Here is a 13,816-nt window from a genome sequence, read left to right as displayed (position 1 = left end):
CTGCAGCCCAGCAGTGGCTGGAGAGGCAGGTGGAGGGCAGTGGTTCTCCCAAACAGGAGTCCTGGGGCCTGGCCAGGCCAGGGTTTGGGCCTAAGGGCTTTGACTAAATTACCCCCATCCCCCTCCATTCCGGAAAAGGGGGAGCCAGAGCCACTCGCTATCATTCTGCTCTGACCTTGAAGGGGGCGGTGTTGGCCTGGCTTCTGGAATGGACACAGTCCGCCCTGGAAAGGGCTGGGGGCAGAAGGCGGGGCGGGGGGGCACTGCCTGCGGAAGGTAGGATTAGATCATTAGCTCAGTGACCTCCTAGGGTTTCGATGTGCTGTGTTCTCATCCTACAGCTGGTTTGGTAATGATCTGCAAGTCCCGGAGAGCAACAGCACAGCTCTGCCTGACGCTCTCATTAAAATCTATGCAGCCAAGCTCAGCTTTGTAGCAGCCGGCCTTGCTCAGCCTCCTCAGCTCGGGGGGCTGGGGACCCAGTCAGCCGAGAGGCCCTCTGGGCTCTATTTATGCATATGTGTACCAAAAAACAAAACAAAAAAAACCCCCACTTCCTTAAACCCAGAGCCCTTTAAGATGATAAAGGACCCTATGCAGGTAATTGTGTGTCTTTAGAATCCTGTAATTGTAGAATGCAAAGTTTAGTGATACTTAAACGGGGCCGAAGCTGGGGAGTGTGTGCAACAGTGGCTCCTGAGGACTCTTAAGCGCTGAAGGCAAGGAGCCACCTCCCTTCCCCAGTCTGCCCAGCCCCGGGGACCTGCCCCCATTCCTGCGGCCCCGGGACCCAGCTTCCATCGGCAGTGTCAGAAGTGACTTGTGGCTTTGCCATGGTTGTGAGAGGACTACATTCCAAAGGAACGGCCACAGGGAGGGGGCAGGCTGTGCGATCCTTCGGAGGCTCAGAGCAGCTGGCCCAAGCTCCAGCTCGCCTCCAGCGGAAGCTCAAGCGCCCTCAGAAACGACCCTGGCCAATGTCACCGCAGAGCCAAGGCGGTGTTGTCAGGGCTAATGTGAAATCTCTTCCCGTGGCGCCGGTCCTCCGGCTCTGCAGCGCCAGCTTGGACAGATTGAGGTCTCTGTGGCTTTGGTGACCCTGCTTAAGCATTCCCACCGTGTACCAGCTTTGCTCTCAGCCTGCCTCCCTACGCAGTCCCCCTCACCTGACCTCCGGGCCTGGGGAGGGGGCTGGTGCCCCAGGGTGAGGGGCTTTTGCTCAGGAGAGATGTCAGGCCTCTTGGGGGCTTCAGGCTTTGAGCTCTCCTGGGTCCAGCAGACCTGGGACCAGGTGTCACTAGGAGATACGCCTCATTCTGTGCCTCAGTGAGGGCTAGGGAACAGTTCTGTTATTGTATTAACTTGACTCAGTTAACTCAGTTGAGAAACTAACCAATTTTTACTTCCTGTCTAGAATGATGTACATGTAGGAGCGTGAGCTGTTATGCTCCCAAAGTGCCTTGTTTTCTCTGATATGAATATATTTATAAGGACCTATTCCAGTGGATTCTGGGTGTGGTTGCCACGTCGATTTCAGGGAGTGGGCATCTGTGTAGTAGGGATACAGTCTGGAAGTGCGTCCCTCTCCCCTGAGGGTAGGATTAAACCAAACCCTTGAGGTGACCCCTTCTTCTTCACCCTACTCCTCTTAGGCCCCTAGGAGGATGTCCAGTTTTTTAAAGCCCTGTGGCTCCAAGCCTAGTCTCCTTTGTTTCCCTGCCAGGCCCATGTGTGGACCACATTAGCACCCGGTGACCTGAGGATTCCAAGTAACGATTTTATGTTATACATGCATATATGTAAATGCCAACATTTTAAATAATTTGATAAATCTTTGTAGCTACTCAGCCACCTCTGGCATGTGTGTGTCTGTCTCTAAGGGGAAAGTGTTTGGAAGGGGACAACATTAATAGCCACAGGTGGTGGCCAGAGCTCTGGAGGGAGGTCTGGTTGGGGGTGGGGGGAGGCTCAAGGAGCAGGAGCCCTTGGGGTCTGGATGATGTACCCTGTGTGGGAGGTGGAGATGAAGGCCAGAAACCATTTTGGTTTAGAAGGTTGGGGGACCTAGAAGCCCAGACCCCCGGCCCTCAGCCAGCAAGGGCTGCGTGTTGGGGCCCGGGGAGACTAGCTGTTGGCCACTTGCATCAGGCAGAAGAGGAGCACTGGCGGAATGCTGTTGTTGCCTCCCAACATCTGGCCGGCATCTTGTCTGCCTCTCAGACCCAAACAACTTACCTTAAATAGAATGATTTTCAGCGGAATCCGATAAAAAGTTTTTAGGCTGCTGTACACCCCCTCTCCTGCCTGGGAAGGCAAAGGGGCTGAGTTTCTATTCTGACCCCAAAAAATGACCTACCCAGGAAGCAACGGTTGTTCCGAGCACAGCTGCTGCGGGTGACAGTCCCTGGGGGTAATTTATGGGCAGACACCCAGTTCCAGTTCCGGGCTCAGCGGACGCAGTGGGGTGGCCCCGGGAGAGGGGCAGGGAGCAAGGTTAGTGACTCCACTGGTCACGCCTGCTCTTCAGGGAGAGAGTCACCCACCGGCGTCCCAGGAGAGGGGGCAGAAGTTTTGAATTGTCAGCAGTTGCTGCGCCAGCCGCTCTGAGCTCATCGCTGGAGGTGGGGGTGCAGGGGAGGGGGCGCAGGAGCCGGCTCGCCCCGGCGGAGCCCCTCGCTCCACCCTCCTGCTCGGGCCTGTGTTTAGTCAGCATTTGGCTTCCCGAGGCCGGTGACTGACAGGCAGCCAGACGCCCGCCCTGGGAGAAGACAAAATGGTGTCGGGAGCCGCCCTTGCTGGGGAATTGGAGGGGAGGAATGTGGTTCTGGGAAGCAGGCGGCCCCAGCTTAAATTCCAGCTCCTCCACTTGGGAGTCGTGACCCCATGCTTCACCTCGCAGGGCTAATCCTGAGAAGAATGAGCATTTGCTGAGCGCCTACTACCTGCCCAAGACTGCACACACTTTATCCCAACCTTAGGAGGCAAGGGTCTCATGGCATACATGAGAAAAACAAGTTCAGAGGTTGAGCTGCCTGAGATCGTGCAGCTGGCTAGGAGCGGAGGCACGCTTCAAACCTGGGTCTCTATCAAACCAGAGGTCACGCTCTGTCCACCATGCAACTGAAACAGCTTTCGGATTCTCCCCCAGTCGGGAGTCCTGGTCTTCAGCGGCATGCTAGGGTTTTCCGTTCTGGTCCGCCCCACCCTCTGGTGCCCAAGTTTACAGGTACCTGTTGATTTTGCTCCTGCTCCAAAGCCAAGTGAGCCGGACTGAGGGCTCAACTATCCTAGATGGTGAGAGTTGGAAGTACCTCGCGCCCTGAACTGCCGGGGAACACAGTGGGTCCCTAGGTGCGGGCTCGGGCTTCCCGCAGGCACACCGCGCTCAGGACACGCGCGCGCGCGCGCCCCCGTGAAGATTGCACGTTTAGGCACAAAGACATGCAGATACAAGGTGACACCTGCACACATGAGCGGGTACACTTTAGATCCCAGGCCCAGGGACATGTGCACACACCGCACCTAGAGCCCTGCCCTTGTGCAAACAAGGACACAGATCAGCACACAGTTACAGGAACACATAATCGCAGGCCAGCCTCGCGCGGGCCTCAGGAGCCCCCCCTCCCTTCGCGCTGCCGCCGCCAGTTCCTCACTGCCCCCTCCTGGCCGCCCAGTGGCCAGGGCAACCTGGCTGCTTCTCCCGTGAGTTCTGCTCTGGGTGGTTGTCACCTAGTTCCCTTCTCCATAATGAGGCTGGGAGCAGTTTCAGGCGCTGTTCATGGTCCCTCAGCCCCGGGAGATGACGGAGATGACGGTGTCTAGTGGGAGGTCTGAAGCCGGAGGACCAAAAAAAAAAAAAAAAAAAAAAGAAAGGAAGGAAGGAAGGAAAAAGTCTTTCACAGCCAGAAGAATCTCCCATGGTAGAATTCTCAGTACAGTGGTGGCAGGAGGCCTGCGTAGACCACCCCCCACACCCTCGGCAGGCAGCCACCCACCCTTGCCTGGGGCACTGTGCGCACCTGCTCTCATGGTACACAGATTTCAGGAGAAGCAGACCTCTGGGCCGACAAGGCAGAGGTCAGGCCTTCTAGCTCCCACATCGCTGCTCCCTCTCTGGGCCTCAGCTTCCTCACCTATTCAATGAAGAGTTAAGTTGACCTCGATGCATGTGACCCTCCACCCTGGAGTCTCACCATCTTGGGACACCTCTCCCAAACGTCACATGCCTGAGTAAAGCACATCCATAAACACGACCCCATGCATTCTTCAGGCCGGTCCTGGGAGGATTTCCAACACAAAGCTTTCAAGTGCTATTTTATGGTTGAGGAAACCAGGCATAGAGGGGCACAGCAACTTACCCAAAGTCACACAGCAAATTGGCAGCAGGAACGGAAAGAGAAATCCTCTTCTTGTGGGACCCAAGCTGCCTACAGAGTAGAACTCTCCCTGTGGGCTCAGGCCCAGAGCCAAGGAGACAGGAACAACAGAGACTAAAGCCAGAAGCTCTGCCCCTCCCTTTTTTTTTTTTTTTTTTGTTAAAGGTTTCCATCTTGTTCTGTTTTGTTTAGTAATCTCTATACCCAACATGGGGTTTGAACTCACAAACCCAAGATCAAGAGTCTCATGCTCCACTGACTGAGCCAGCCAGGCGCCCCAGAAGTTCTGCCCTTCTGCGGAGCCCTGAAGGCCAAGGGGAACCCAACAGAGGTCCCAGGTTCTGTGTTGAGATGGAGGCTGGGAAATGGCATCTTGCACCCCAGGGGGTTCCACCACTCCCCACCCCTACTGGCAGTCTGTGCAAAGCCAGAGGCAGGCTAAAGAGGCACCCTACTCCGTGGCCACTTGGTAGTCTGTTCATCAAGGTACCACACACGTGAGTGGTATGTGCATGTATGCCTGGACTCCACGGGTGTGTACTCACATGTCGATGCGTGTTCATATGTGCCTACAAGTACACTTAGGAGCATATTCATAGGTCTGTGTAAAATATAAGTGTATGTGCTTGCAAGCCTGTATAACTAGGATGGCATTCGTGTGTTTAAACAAGGCGTGTTTTGATATACATGAATAAATGGTTTCTGTGTATCTAGCAGGTAAATTTATGTACATGTCAGATGTTGCTTGCACACGTATTGGGTTTGTTCATGAATGCACTTGGGTATGTGCGAATGTTCGCATGCATTTGCGTAAAAAAGTGGAGTGAATCACGTCCATGCCCATGACATCTGAGTGTGTGTAAATGTGTGTGTAGGGAAGGCTCCATGCGACTGTGTACCCATGACTCATAGGGGTGCCCTCTGCAGAGAATATGATGTCAGTGTTCCCCTAAGCTCTGGTACTGGGTGTGCACTGCTGGCTCTAGCCAGGCACTGGGCTCGCAGCACCCCCACCCCACCTCCGCATTCTATTCCCCAGACCCATCCTGCTTGGCCAATTTGCAGCCTCTCGCTCCCAGCTCCCGAGAAGGCCTGCAGCAAAGTCAAGGGGCTGGTGGCCAATTAGCGAGGGGGTTAATCAGGGATCTGGGGACCCCTGGGGGGCGGGAAGCCGAAGACAGGCATTGAGGTTGGCAGGAGCACTTACTGCCTGTCATGGGGGTGGGGGAGGGGAGAGACAAGGAGGGGAGGCTGAGCCTGCCTGGTGGCTGGAAACGGAGGGTCTGCCTGTGAATTCGTGATTGCTGAGCACTGATAGCAGTGGGGAGCCTGTGTGACTGTGTGCAAAGGGGCATACATACATGCATTTGCGTCCTTGAATGTGGTCCTATGTGCAATGTGTGTACCCGATGGGATACCATCTGTTTAAACATGTGCAGTTTTGTGTCTGTATATGTTGGTGTGCGATGGTGTGCAAGTGGGCCTGGGAATGCAAGCATGCCTGGACCCATGTACACACACGTATACAAGGCCAAGCCTGTGTGTGCATACTCGTGCATGCAAGGGTGTGTGCACACATTGACAAATGTGCTCCCATGCAAACACATGCACATGAAGTTGAGATGGCCTGCTAACATGTGTGCAATGGTGTGTTTTGTGTGTGTGTGTGTGTGTGTACCAGTGTGCAGATACACCTGGCTAGATATGCATGTCCAGATGTATGTGCGTGTGTGTGTTCTCGGAACGGACTGCGTGTGCCCATGTGTGTATGCCCGTAGGTCTGCACGTATACAGGTCTCAGCGTGTCAGGAGCTGGGGAATGTGGGGCTGGCGGGCTCCGGGCACCAGGAGAGAATCTGACAGACGACCAGACTTGCTGCAGCCCCCAGCCCCGGGAGCCTGTTTTCCAGCCTGCGGAAGCTGTGAGCCCGTGAACTCATCTTATATTAATAGCTGCTGTCTCCTCACTTATTGCAGGGAGAGGCGGTCATGGCCCCGGCGGGGGCTCAGCTCTCGGGGCTCCTCCCCTCCCCCACACAGGACCTGGGAAGAAGGGAGGGAAAGATGGGCCCTAGGGCTTACCCAGGCAAGAAGGCAGGGCTCAGGGCTCCAGCCCTTGCCTCCCCCAATCCACTGCCCAGTTCACCTCCCAAGCCTCTGTAGCTAGTAGGATCAGTAGGATCAGTGGGGGTGGAAAAGCGTCAGGGCCTTGGACACCCCCCACCCCCCAAACAACCCCCCCGCACGCACACATATGCACCAGACATGCTCTCACCAGTGCTGAGTAGCTCCGGGCTGAGAACCAGATGAGTCTAAGGCAGCAAGAGACAGAGAAATCTTTAGCTTGAGAGGGCAGACACATTCCTTCTCTCAAGGACCCTCTGCTGGAGGGGGACACACATCCCTGCGTTCAGGGGTCCCTATGCTGATGAAGAGGGCAAGACTTCTCTATAATATTTACTTGAGAAGTACAGTAAGGTGTTTTGTATAAACCACATCTTCATGGCCACAAGAGGACTTAGCCAAGGAGGCTTCCTGGAGGAAGCGAGGGTAGGGGTGCAGGGAGGACCTGAGCTGTATCTACAGATACAGCTGTATCTACAGAGCCCACGCACATGGGCTCCAACCCGAGGAGCAGACTGAGATATCCCTCAGGTTGAGCCTAGAACCCAAGCAGAGAGACGCCAGATATGGGCTTCCAGCAATGTCTCAGGTCCACCATACTACCAGGGGCAGGCAAATGGACTAGGGCCCGCAGCATGGCAGCCTACCCCAGGCTCTCCCAGACAAAGCTTTGGCTTTGCTGAGCTCTGGAGCCAGGAGCTGGGATGGGGGAGGCAAAGGGCCAAGCCTGCCCAGAATAGTATGGGCACTTGGACCCTCTCCTTCTGGTCTGTCCCCCCCACCCCCTCGCTGGTGGAGGCTCCTTGGGAACATGGGTGAGGCAGCAAGGATGCCCTTCTTCACACCGCCCCTCCCAAAGGTGTGGGGGCACTAGACACCTCCAACTTCTCCCCAGTCTGGGGACAGGGCTCCCTGCTCAGGGTTTCTTTGCTTGCTGTTTCTGAATTGCTCTTGAAACTCATGCCCTTACCCCGGATAGAAACAGATTTGGAGTCAAATGGACCCGAATTCAAATCCCAGTTTGGCCCTTTGCTATGTGACTTTAGGTAGACCTGTTGTCACCTTCAGTGAGGCCTTTCTTGGGATTCCCTCCTTTAAAGATTACACGTACTCCTCGTGCCCTTTCCCTGCTTTATTTCTCCCCCAGGACTCTGCTCTCTGACATGACCAAATCTTAAACTTGTTTCTTTATTACAGTCTCCCTTATGAAATTGAAGTTGTCCGCAAGGAGGGCAATGAATGAATGAGGGCTTTATTCTCAGAGCCTCAACTTCCTCTTCTGTAAAATGGGGAGAACGATAATACCACCGAGAGGGTCATGGTGATGTGTGAAATATTTGGACCAAAGCTTGGCATGGAGAGGTGCTTGCTGAGTGGGTGTCTTTTCCCGAGGACCTTCCAGGAAGGTGGGGAAAAAGGTCTCCCCCTGACCTGGTGGGACCCCCTGCTTTGTATTTGGACTGGAGCTGTGTGTAGCTCAACCTAGGTCTGCCTTCCACCAGCTCTGACCCTGCCCCTGTTGGCAGGTCCACTCCCCTTGGGGTCCTGTGGCCAGTGGTAGGGAGGAGCCTTGAACACTAGGTGTAAGAGCTCTTGGCCAGGGAAATGGAGAAAGACCTGAGTCTTAGCCTGGCACAGCTGTGTGGGTTTGAGCAATGACTGCTCAACATCAGGCCTCAGTCTCCCCGTCTGTATAATGGGGGAGGGGTTCTAAGGGTTCCTTCTCCAGGTTTTGCCTACCTGGGAGCCCTGGGAGGCTGAGAGGCTTTGCAAGCCAAGAAACAGCTTCCTCTTCAGCCACACTTCCAAACCTGTGCCTGCCCTTGCCTGGTGAACATACTCTTTCTTATTCTGAAACACCATTACTGGGGACCCGCACACTTATGTCCTCAAATGCACTCACTTAGCATCACTGGCCTTTGGATAGAAAAGAAGCTCTTTCAGTTCCAGAATGACCACAGTCCTTCCAACCTCCTCCCAAATGTGGCCTCTGGCTCCAAGAATGAATCCCAACACAAATCAGGGTCCAGAATGTCCTGAGCTCCGGGCTTGGGAAGGAAGGAGAGGAGAGGCCATTGGCTAATGGAGCACAGGTTGTGGAAATGGATGTTTCCTCGGGCCAGTCACTAACCCTCCCTTGACCTCAGTTTTCTCATCTGTAAAATGGAGAAGATACTACTGGTCCCATGGGAGGCTTGTTCAGCAAAAATGAGGTAACATAGGCAGTACACTCGGCGTAGTGCCTGGCACACAGTAAACACCCACAATTAGAAGGAGCTGTTATTAAGGAGATGGATATGCTTTGAGCATCAACTTCATGCCAAAGCTCCCAACAAAAGCGCATTCTCAACCAGAGAAGAGGTTAGCACCCTGGTTCCTGTCCTCAGAAAAAGATGGGATCCTTGGGATGCCTGGGTGGCTCAGTCGGCTAAGTGTCTGCCTTCCAGTCGAGTCATGATCCTGGGGTCCTGGGTTGGAGTTCTGCATGGGGGCTCCCTGCTCAGCTAGGAGCTTGCTTCTCCCTCTGCCTCCCGTTCCCCCAGCTTGTGCACGTGCGTGCTCTCCTTCTGACAAATAAATAAACAAAATATTAAAAAAAAGAAAGGTGGGGTCCTTGCCTGGCAGTGCCCAGGTCTGAGCAGAGCAGAGGGGCCCATTAGCTCAGCCTCTAAAGGGGCCGGGGGCGGGGGGCACCTGTCAGCCTCACTCCTCCCTGGGTCTGGAGCTTCCCCAGATCCCTCCACAGGCTCCCAGGCCTGATCTAATCCCCTCCCATTCCAGGCTCTCCGCCCACATCAGGCCCACTCCAGCCCCTCCATGCATAGAGAAAGAAACAGACTTATCACAAAATCATTCTTTATTGAGCGATGGGTTGGGGATAGGGATAGGGGAGCACTGGAGGCCATACCCCGGTTGGCAGAGGGGTCAGGTGTTGGCTCACACCCTGCCACCTCTAGGGCACCGCAGGGTGGGGCCTGGCCCCCAGGTCCTGGCTGTGGCGCTGGATGCCAGGCTGGAGTGGACTTGGGGAGGCGCGTGTTCTGGTCCCGGCTGCCTGGCCGGGCTGCAGTTTCCCCCGAACGGCCACCAGAGGGCAGCCGGCCCCCAGCGCAGAGGAATTCTCGGTTGCTCAGGTGATGGCTTCTTAAAAAAATAAAAAACCAGAGGCTGGTGTGTTCTCCCAGCAAACCCGAGAGGGGTGGGCCTGGGGAGAAGGCTCTGGTTTCTATGATCTCTTTGATAAAAAATAAGCAAAAATAATAACAAAATACGTGGTTTCTCTTTCTCCCTTTCCCCCTTCTAGGAACTGAGGTCAGCAATGGGGGTGTGGGGACTGGGGGGTACCCTGGTATGGCCTGGATTTCAAGGTGTGGGTCTCTTTTTTTTCCCCTTACCGCCCATAAATAAATAAGTAAATAAATAGGTAAATAAATAAATTATAAATAGATACTCTTTTTGTATGTGCACATATAAATAGATACATTTTTCTTTCTTTCTCCTATCTAGGCAACTGAGTGACTAACCTCTCTGGCTCTTTAGCTCAGAAACCCAAAAGTAAAGTGACATGATTAAGGTCAAAAGGGGGATGGGGGGAGATCAGGGACTTGGAATGGCACTATAAAACACCCAGCAGCATTCTGGAACTCCAAGCCAGCTGGGCTGTGGGACATTTCTGAGCGGAACCCTGGCCACCTGAACATTCTAGAACCATGGAGCCAGCTGGGCCCTGTAGGGATCTGGACAGAATCTTGTGAAACATCCGATGTCCTAGAACTCCAGAACCAGCTGGGTCTTGGAGGTGTGGAGCTGGGAGGTTGGAACAAAGCCCTGGAGGACCTAACATTCTGGAATTCTGTAGTGATCAGGGCTGGAGGATCACCGGGATAGGACTAGACGTCACTGGGGGAACGGGATCGGAAGGGGATCTTGGAAGAGGAACAACAGCAGCAGATGGCCCACAGCACCTTCTGCACGTCCTGGTTGCGGAAGGCGTAGATGATGGGGTTGATCATGGAGTTATAGGTCGCGGGGAGCAGGGTGAGATAGGTGTAGAGGGGTGGAGAGTGGGCGTCACCCAGCAGGCAGTAGACAGTGAAGGGCAGCCAACAGGCGGCAAAGGCGCCAAGCACCACGGCCAGTGTGGCAATGCCCTTTCGGGTGGCCACATAGTGGGAGGCAGGCAGCAGATGCCGTTGGAGGGCAATCTGCTGGGCATGGCGGCAGACGATGCGGCAGATCTGGGCATAGAGCTGCAACATGATGCCAAACACCATGAAGAAGGCAACGGCCAGGACCACCAGATGGTTCTTGGAGAGCGGATATACCACGCCACATGTGGCCTGGGCATCCAGACAGTTCCAGGCCAGTACAGGCAGCAGCCCCAGGCCCAGTGCGCACCCCCACACTAGAGCCAGCATCACATAGGTCCGAGTCACCGTTGTCTCTGAATAGTACGTGAGGGCATTGTACAGGGAAAGGTAGCGGTCGACCGTGATGGCCAGCAGGCTGCCCACGCTGGCAGTAAAGGCCATCGCCAGCACGCCAACCAGCACCAGGCTCATTTCCACCGAGCCAATGCAGAACACAGCAGCGAAGTGCAGAACCAGGCCCAGGCCCGCCAGCAGGTCGGCCACAGCCAGGCTGCCCACCAGCAGGAACATGGGGGCACGGAACGTGGGAGTGCCCACAATGATGGCCACCACCAGCGCGTTCTCACAGGACACCAGGGTGCCTGAGATGCACAGCACCACGTCCCAGGCCCTGGGGGAGGGCAGCGGGGCGGCTGGACCTGTGGACCCCTCTGTTGAGCCCACGCTGCTCACATTCACGTTGCCTGAGCCGGCGGAGAGCCAAGCCAGGGGGCTGCCTGCACCCCACATCATGGTACCTGTAGGAGAAAGGCCCTGTGAGAAGCTGACGGGCTGGGTGCTGGGCGAGGGGATCTGAACGGAACAAGGTGCCACTCAGGATACATTGTGAGTGTGTCTCCTCAGGATACCTGGCTGGGTCCTAGTGCTTTGTCCCCCACTCATGACCCAGGGCACCTTCCAGGATACCATTGTCTCCCCCTGCCGACCGCCACCCTCACCCCAGGAGGGACCTATTTTCCTCTCACTGTACTGGGTCCCTCCACTCTCCCTTCCAACTCCCTGGCCCCCGCAGGCCTCTTTCTCCCACGTGTGTGACCAGAGGAGAACCAGGTGAAGGACTACCATAAGTGGATGGGGGGCCCGTGGGATTCTGGAGATGCCGGGTAGGCCCAGCACTGGGGAAGGGAAACACATCTCTAGACTGAGGGTAGCTCTGCTCCCTCCCCATCAGGGAGGATGACGCTTAGTTTCTGAGGCTTGCCAGACCCCTCACGAGTCTCTGTATTGCCAGCCCGAGGCTCCGCCCCCAGAGAATGCGCGTGAAGCTCCCTCCAGCCCCCACCCTGCACTCCCGGGGTAACACCACCTAGAAACTCAACCCCATCCCCAACACACACGGGCCCAGACTTCTGTCCCTGCCAGACCCCTCTTTCTGCCTGATCCTCCGGGTCTTTGGAACAGACACCCTCTGCCGGAGGCCCGGATCCCTGAGTCAGAACCCTCCTTCTGCCCGGACACCTGGATCTTGGGCCTGACTCCGCATCCTGCCCGTGTGTCTAGATCCCTAAGTGAGACACCTCCTGCTCGGACACCTGGGTCCCTGCCTCCGATGACTCCTGCCAGCCCAATCTCAGAGGACCATCAGTCCCTCCAGGGCCTTGGGCTTTGGAGAGCGCACCCCACGCGGGGTCACCCAGATGACGGTTCTCAGCACCCTGGACACTGGGTCCCCTCCTGCTAACCCAGATTCTGGATTCCCGGTCTCAACCTCCGACCTCTGCCGGCCGCTGGGAGCGTCCGCCGGCCCTGCTCCCCAGCATCCTGCGTGCCCTTCCGGATGCCTCGTGCCTGCAGCGGGGCCCCCTACTCACCTCTCGGGACCTGGTGCGGCTGGGCCGCGTGGAGGCTCTGCTCGGGTCCAGACGGCGAAGGGTTTGCGCGGACCCGGAGAAGCCCCCGCGGCCGCGGGAGAAGCGGCGTGAGTCACCCGCCCCGCCCCGCCCCCGGCCCCTGGTTCGGTGACGTCAGCGGCCCGACCGGCCAATGGGTGCGTCGCGCCGGGGCGCAGCGCGCGTCGGCGAGGCATAGTAATGAGGCCTCGCGCCGCCCGCTCCCCCATTCATAAAAAGCGACCGTGGCTGCGGCCCCGCCCCCTCCCCACTCGGCCCGCGCTGTCCTTGACGCGGCGCCCTCTGCGGGCCGGGATTTCGGGGGGCGCCGGTGGGAGACCTTGGAAAAGTCTTAGGGACGTTGCGGGGAATATGTAAGGGGAAGCAGAAAGGGGCCCTGGAAAGACTGTGGGGGTGATGGGACCCTCAGGTGGCAGAGACCGACGGAATTCGGGTGACGGAGACGGAGTGATGAGGCTGAATGGGCGTCCTCCGTGAGGATGATGGGGGTTGCCAAGATGATGGGGCCCTGAGGTGATGGTGACAGCAGCACGAGGGAGCAGGGAAGTGGGTGGCAGTGACAGTATGAGCAAGGTGACAGGATCCTGGGGGATGGTGGCCATGAGACGCTGCCAAAGAAAGAGAAGCCCCCAGGGCAACCATAGCAGTATCAGGGTGACTGTGACATGATGGAGCTCAGGGATCCCAGGGTGGCAGAGGTGATGGCAAGGGAAAGGGAAGATGGAGTGTCCAGATGATAGGACTTCAGGTCACCATGACCCTGTCACAAGTGCTGAGGTACCCAGGGGACAAAACAGTGAAGAGGGTTGTAAGGTAGCTTGGAATGAAGATACCAGGTGACTGTGGTGAATGAGCTTCAGGGTGAGAGGGACAAGGTAGAGGGTCTGCACTGACTGTGACCAGGCAGGTGAGGTGCTGCCTGGGAAGGTCCTCGTGATGATGGGGCTGGGATAAGGAGCTGCATGACATCACTCATGTCAGCCCAATAGCGCCCTCCCAGCGTGGGAGAGGTGGGCCTGGCAAGATTTCAAAACCTGAATTATTTATTCAAAGATCTGGAAAGCCAGCAAGGGGGGGGGGCACTTCCCCGAAGCAGCAGGAGAGGGGGAGCCAGGAAGAACTTGGAAGCAGAAAACCTGACAGCACAGTCCCCAGGGCAGGCCCCTCTCACAATCCCCCATCTTAAGCATTCTGGCAGGGTAAGGCACAGAGAAGGAGCTCCATCTTCCCCAGCCCTGCCTGTCCTTTGTCCCAGGGAAATATACCATTCAGCTGACTTTTCCAGAGGAGACAGATGTGCCCAGGGGGAGAGAAA

General features: G+C 56.3%; 1 protein-coding gene across 1 annotated transcript; it reads right to left on the bottom strand.

Moving 5' to 3' along the window:
• Window positions 1-9,349: 9,349 nt before the first annotated feature.
• GPR3 (G protein-coupled receptor 3) lies at window positions 9,350-12,564 on the bottom strand. Its single transcript, XM_032863883.1, has 2 exons — window positions 12,463-12,564; window positions 9,350-11,388 (listed from the first exon to the last, which is right to left on the bottom strand). The coding sequence occupies exon 2, from the start codon at window positions 11,381-11,383 to the stop codon at window positions 10,391-10,393; it is 993 nt and encodes a 330-aa protein (XP_032719774.1). The 5' UTR covers window positions 11,384-11,388; window positions 12,463-12,564; the 3' UTR covers window positions 9,350-10,390.
• Window positions 12,565-13,816: the final 1,252 nt, after the last annotated feature.

Source organism: Lontra canadensis, unplaced genomic scaffold (genome assembly GCF_010015895.1).
Source record: "Lontra canadensis isolate GAN:19392208 unplaced genomic scaffold, GSC_riverotter_1.0 scaffold25, whole genome shotgun sequence".
NCBI lineage: Eukaryota > Metazoa > Chordata > Mammalia > Carnivora > Mustelidae > Lontra > Lontra canadensis.
The sequence above is the reverse complement of the archived record's forward strand: the minus strand, read 5'-3'. Positions and strand labels throughout refer to the sequence as shown.

Coding starts and splice junctions, on each gene's coding strand:
- GPR3 (XM_032863883.1), bottom strand. CDS start 11,383: ATGATGTGGGGTGCAGGCAGCCCCCTGGCTTGGCTCTCCGCCGGCTCA.